The 5,932-nt window shown below is 44.2% G+C and overlaps 1 protein-coding gene across 1 annotated transcript in view; it reads right to left on the bottom strand.

The window, feature by feature from the left end:
- Positions 1–2,988, bottom strand: part of SNX3 (sorting nexin 3) — a 44,328-nt gene extending 41,340 nt beyond the window's left edge. Inside the window, exon 1 of the mRNA XM_017543730.1 lies at positions 2,492–2,988. Coding sequence (XP_017399219.1) covers positions 2,492–2,653 — 162 coding nt within the window. The 5' untranslated portion in view covers positions 2,654–2,988. The remainder of the gene's footprint in view (positions 1–2,491) is intronic.
- Between the last annotated feature and the right edge of the window lie 2,944 nt (positions 2,989–5,932).

Below are 5,932 nucleotides of genomic sequence, written 5' to 3'. Positions count from 1 at the left end.
AAAAAAAAAAAAAAAAAAAAAAAAAAAAAAATACAAAATATTAAACTATTCATGTCATGGCTACTCTGCCTTAATGCAAGACTATAATTACTCTAAAAAATCACATGCTGCTCAAATAAGGCCTAATTTCCTTACTATATGGTGTCCTCAGTTTTAAGTTAACATATTACATACTAAAAGAAATCCAAAGGCATTTCACACATTAAAAACTCATTAGGTTTTCATAAAGGCACCTGCATTTATGACTCTTAACAGCTATTAACACCCAATGAGTTGGTTTATACAAAAATACAAACCAAAGTAAGTGCATAATTTGTTAGTTCCCTAACTCAATTATTCTTAAAAACGATTATTTTCTTTAACATGCAAATGACTATACCAAAAACCTTTTTTTTTTTTTTTTCCTGAGATAGGGTCCCATTCTGTTATGAGGGCTTGAGTGGGGTGGTGTAATGATAGCTCTCTGTAGCCTCAACCTCCTGTGCTCAAATGATCTTCCCACCTTAGCCTTTTGGAGTAGCTGGGAAGGCAGGCAAGCATGCCACCACACACCCAACTAATTTTTGTGGGTATGCGTGTGCATTTGTGTGTTTTGTAGGGAAGGGGTTTCAATGTGTTGCCCAGGCTGGTCTCAAACTTCTGAGCTCAAAGGATCCACCCACCTTGGCCTCCCAAAGTGCTGGGACTACATGCGTGAGCCATCACGCCAGGCCCAAAAAACATTTTTAAGTGTCACATCAGCAATTTGCTAAGGTATCAGATGTATTTAAAAAAGGAGGATTCAATTATTATACTACAATCCTTTTAATATAATGCACTCAGCAAAATAAACACAAAGTTAGCAAGTAGAGGAAGTGTAGGCAGGAGATTCAATTCAATTGTGTGACAGGAAGTACCTGCCATGGAAGTTTAGAAACAAGAATACCAAGTTCTATTTTAGCACAAGAAAAAACAAAGTGCTGGTCAATAGGGCAAAAGAGGAAGTTCTTTTTAGTGAACCATCTGTCATGTATTACAGACAATTAGAAAACATTCACTTTTCCACTAGGTTTATGTGTGAATGTAGTGAAGCCTGGATTTTGCAGTTTCCCTATGACAACACAGCCTATGATTCACATTTTACACATTCATAAGAAGACAACAGTGGCTTGAACATTCAACTATTAGTTTCATATCTTAAAGTGTGATGATTAACTTTTTTTTTAATCAATGCTAACTACATTAGAATCATTTTTTAAAAATACTTAAATTTCACAACAATGTGAATATACTACTGAGCTCTGAACTTAAAAAAAATAGGATGAGGCCGGGCGTGGTGGCTGACGCCTGTAATCCCAGCACTTTGAGAGGCCGAGGTGGGAGGATCATTTGAGCTCATGAATTCAAGACCAGCCTGGGCAACACAGTAACACCTCACCTCTATAAAAAATGGTTAGGATGGTAAATTTTATGTTTTGTGTTTTTCACGACACAAACTGCATAAGTTAATGAGAAATTATTTCACTTAAATGTTAATAGTAGCTTGTCACATAAATTTTTATTACTCTAATGGCAAAATCGTCTTATACTCAATTTCTAATAATGTAATTTGTCATCTTTTAATTAATGTAATTAATTTTTAAAGATGCTTTCATACATAGGCAAATTCTTTAATCCTGAACTATAGAGTGAAAGTCAAGCACTATTTTCAATTAGCATATTTCAAATCATCTGATTTATTGCCAACAAATACTAGTTATGAAATTATGTGTATTTTATTTCTGTTGATTTTGTCATTCAGTTAAATGCAAATCTCGAATTAAGAGAGCAAGATCCCTAAATAATAGGCTTTTCTTAAAGCAACTGTAGTTTTGGATTATGAGGTAGGTGACACTCACCACACCTCAGCCTTTAGCAGGGCGGTGGCCCAAAGTGCTAAAGTCAACCATGTCCAATCACCCTTCTGGTCTGGCTCAGCCGTATCAAAAACTGTCAGGCTTCTGTGAACTCCCATTAAGTCCTGTTCAGAAGAGTGCACAAGATCGGTTACTTTAGTAACTCGGGAAGGGCCTGGAGCAGCCGGCTTGGCTTGCTACCTCTGGGAAGTCTCCAGGAAGAAAAAACTGAGAAAATGCTTCAACTTTGCGCAAGCCCCCTTTCTCAGTCAACATCTCTTTCCCTTCCCGGTGAAGGGATGTGTTCTCGAAAGATCTACCCCTTTCCAACTCAAATGTCATTCCCAGATCAGCTGCTGGAGGGGCAAGCGGCGCTCAACCCACGCCCTCCTCTTCGAGCACCTTCTCCCAGTGCCAGAGAGCTGCGCTCGCTCTGCAGCCCCCCCACACCCGCCCTACAGGAAGAGGGGCCCTGGCTCACGACCCGGGTCCGCCTCTGCAAGGGGGCTCCAGGCCTGGGCGGCTGTGGCTGTCCGCGGCGGTCCGCTCCTGGTCCGGGTGGGGGCGACCAAAGCCAGCGGAAAAGGTTTCTTGGGAGAGGGGAAAGACGGCCTCACCTTGACCCTGATTTCGTAGGTGGTGAAGCGGCCCCGGCCGACCCCCACCGTCTGAGGGTTGCTCACATCGATCTCGAGGAAGTTGCTGGGGGGGCCGTAGGCGTCATTCAGGTTCTGCGGCTTGGTGATCAGCCGCCGGGTGTCAGCCACGGTCTCCGCCATTTCGCTGTAGCTGCCGCCGCCGCGGGCTCCCTCCGCCCCCTCCGCGTTCAGCCGACGACGCAGCTGCTGCCAGCCGCCGGGACACGGGGCTCGCGCGCAGCGGTTGCGAAGAGAACGAGCACGTAGGGCGGGCGTTCACCCAACGCGCGAAGCTCCTCCCCGCACCCCTCAAGCTTCCGCCTCCGTGCTCAGGCGAGAAAGAACTGACTCGCCGGAACGCCGAGCCCAGGAGGCCCGGCCGAGGCCGGGGAGGAACACTGTGGGCTGGGGTGTGAGAAGAAGCAGTGTCACGGGACTCGCAGTGGCAAACAGGTTCCGGCCGGACTACAGCGCCCACAATGCATCGGGCGAGCGCGCCGCCGCGGGGCTGCGGGCTGAGGGGGCGAGGACTCAGACGCCCGGGGGCGGCGCTTCCTGTCTCTCTGCGCCAGCTTCGGCCTGCGGCGGGGCAGTGCGCGGGAAACGGCCTTAAAGGGCTTTGGGAACTGCGGGTGAAAGTTAATCAGCGACATCTGAGAGGTTTGCACGCAAATCGAAACAAAACTGCCCCTACTAACTCTATGCCAACCTGTGCACCGCCTCACTGTGACCCCCTGAAAATGACTTTTTGGAGAGCATTTAGCAAATGTCTGAAATGATGATTTTGCCATAAACCTGAGACTTTGACCAGACACGCGTCTGGATTGATACATTGAAAGCAGTAAAGTGGGTGAGTGAAATAAAAACAAAAGCCCTAGCAAAATCCTAGCATTGTAGTCAAACCGTTTTTGGAGACAGGTCGGCCCACTAAACCCAAATAGTAGGCGGAAAGTAAACTGCCCTGAGTGTCCCATGTCTGGGCGTGCTGCCACCCTCATTCCTCAAGAAGTCCTGGTAAGTTTTTTTTGAAAACTTAAACGTACCTCTACAGGACTTGAAATGCAACTCACATAAACCTTTTTAAGAAACGGAGAGGAAACAAACCCAATTAATTAGGTCCTAGATCATCTCTCATGTTCCAATGGGAAATCGAGATTCTAAAGGCTGAGATATGATACATTTCTAGCTCTGCCCTGAGAGTTATCCCTCTTAATGATACGGTCTTACAACTATTTCTGCATTTTTTAATATATCAAGTTTAACCCTATAGTTACTTTAACCTAATCCTCCCCCCTCCTTTTTTTTAGATTTTAAATTATTAATAGTAGTAATTATTTGTGGAGACGGGATCTCACTGATTCCCAGGCATCAAAGTGATACTCCTTCCGCGATATCGTGTAAGTGCTGAGATAACAGGCATGAGCCACCGTTCTCGGCCTGATCTGTCCCTTAAACTGGTTTTCTTTTTCTTTTTTTGAGATGGAGTCTTGCTCTGTCTTCAGGCTGGAGTGCAGTGGCGGATCTTGTCTCACTGCAATCTCCACCTTCCGGATTCAAGCGATTCTCCTGCCTCAGTCTCCCGAGTAGCTGGGATTGCAGGCATGCGCCACAACACCCAGCTAATTTTTGTATTTTTAGTAGAAACGGGGTTTCACCATGTTGGCCGGGAGTCTCGAACTCCTGACCTCAGCTGATCCGCCCGCCTCAGCCTCCCAAAGTGCCGAGAATACAGGTGTGAGCCACCGTGCCTGGCCAATAGCAACCATTCTTAATAACACTAAGAAACATTGGAATAAAAAGAAATTACTTAAATACAATGTATATTATTTTCCAGAAAACAACAGATATTTGTTGAGGGCCTACTAGATGTTTTCTTCCTAGGTACTAGAGATGAAAGGGTAGATAAATCAGGTTTATAGCCTAGTATGTGGTCTATCTTGGGAAGACAAATCAGTAAATATTACACCTGCCAATATGATTGGTGCTATGAGGCAAATAAAACTAAATAATGTGACAGACAAGCTCATTAGATATTAATGCTGGGCATGTTTCCTGATACAAGATACCAAATGGGAACTTGAGTGGTATGAGTAGAGTTGAGAGCTCAATAAATATATATCAGTGACTCTGAATTGAAGTCTGCGAAAGCTAGGACACCAGGAACTGCTGTATTATGTTGTCATCGGTGACACCGGAACAAAGCAATTATGGAACATTCTCATAGAATGCTCCTGTCTGATTCCTTGGCGGCCACTCAGGGCAGCCTTGGGCAGCCGCAAAAAATGCCTGCAGTGGGCAAGCGGCTAGGAGGGACAGCAGCACAGCATCATAGCATAGTTATATGCTATGATGAAGACATTCTTGGTGCAAATATCAGGAAAAAAATTATCTCTATTTTTCAAGAATTGTGATTGCATTTCTAGAATACAAATCCAGAAAGAATAAGCTACTAGAATTAACAAGAGAATTTAGTGACAGGATAAGAATAAAGAATGTAATTAATAGCTTTCCTTTGTCTAGGCAATGTCTAGTTAGAATGGAGATGGAAGAAAATATCCTGTTCACAAGTGAGCAGAAGCACAAAATATCTGGGAAGGAAGGTATAGGAGTTATATAGAGCAAAGGGAATGTGGGACTAAAACTATGAAATTGTGTTAAAAGATGAAAGACAAAACCTAAAAAGATAAGAGTCTGTGTTCCTAGATGGGAGGACTTAATATCAGGAAAATGTCACTCTATCTAAAATTAATAACTTAATACAATTAGAATCTCGATGTGGTTGGTTTTACCCACCTCCACATTGGGTTTGTGGGTGGCACTGAGTCAAGGTTTTGTTTTTGTTTTTGTTTTTTTCTTTTTTTTTGGACAGAGTCTCTCTGCTACCTAGGCTGGAGTACAGTGGCACCATTACTGCTCACTGGAGCCTTGACCGTTGGGGCTCAAGCGATCCTCCCACCTCAGCCTCCCAAGTAACTGGGACTATAGACTCTTGCCACAATGCACAGATAATATTTTTTCATTTTTGTAGAGATGGGGTTTTGCCATGTTGCCCAGGCTGGTCTCAAACGATCCTCCCAACTCAGCCTCCCAAAGTGCTGGGATTACAGGCATGGACCACTGTGCCTGGCCAAGATTTTTTTGAAGTTCATATGGTAGAGAATAAAAAGATAAAGAAAGTGAAAAAAAATTAAAAGAGGACTTGCCTTACCAAATATTAAAACGTACTATAAAGCCACTGGAAGCAAGAGTATGTTTTTGGCTTGCTATAGAGCATAGAAACAGATTACAATAAAGAATGTGATACATAGCTGGGCGCGGTGGCTCAAGCCTGTAATCCCAGCACTTTGGGAGGCCGAGGCGGGTGGATCACGAGGTCAAGAGATCAAGACCATCCTGGTCAACATGGTGAAACCCCGTCTC

This window comes from Cebus imitator, unplaced genomic scaffold (genome assembly GCF_001604975.1).
Source record: "Cebus imitator isolate Cc_AM_T3 unplaced genomic scaffold, Cebus_imitator-1.0 Scaffold160, whole genome shotgun sequence".
Taxonomy (NCBI): Eukaryota; Metazoa; Chordata; class Mammalia; order Primates; family Cebidae; genus Cebus; species Cebus imitator.
The sequence above is the reverse complement of the archived record's forward strand: the minus strand, read 5'-3'. Positions and strand labels throughout refer to the sequence as shown.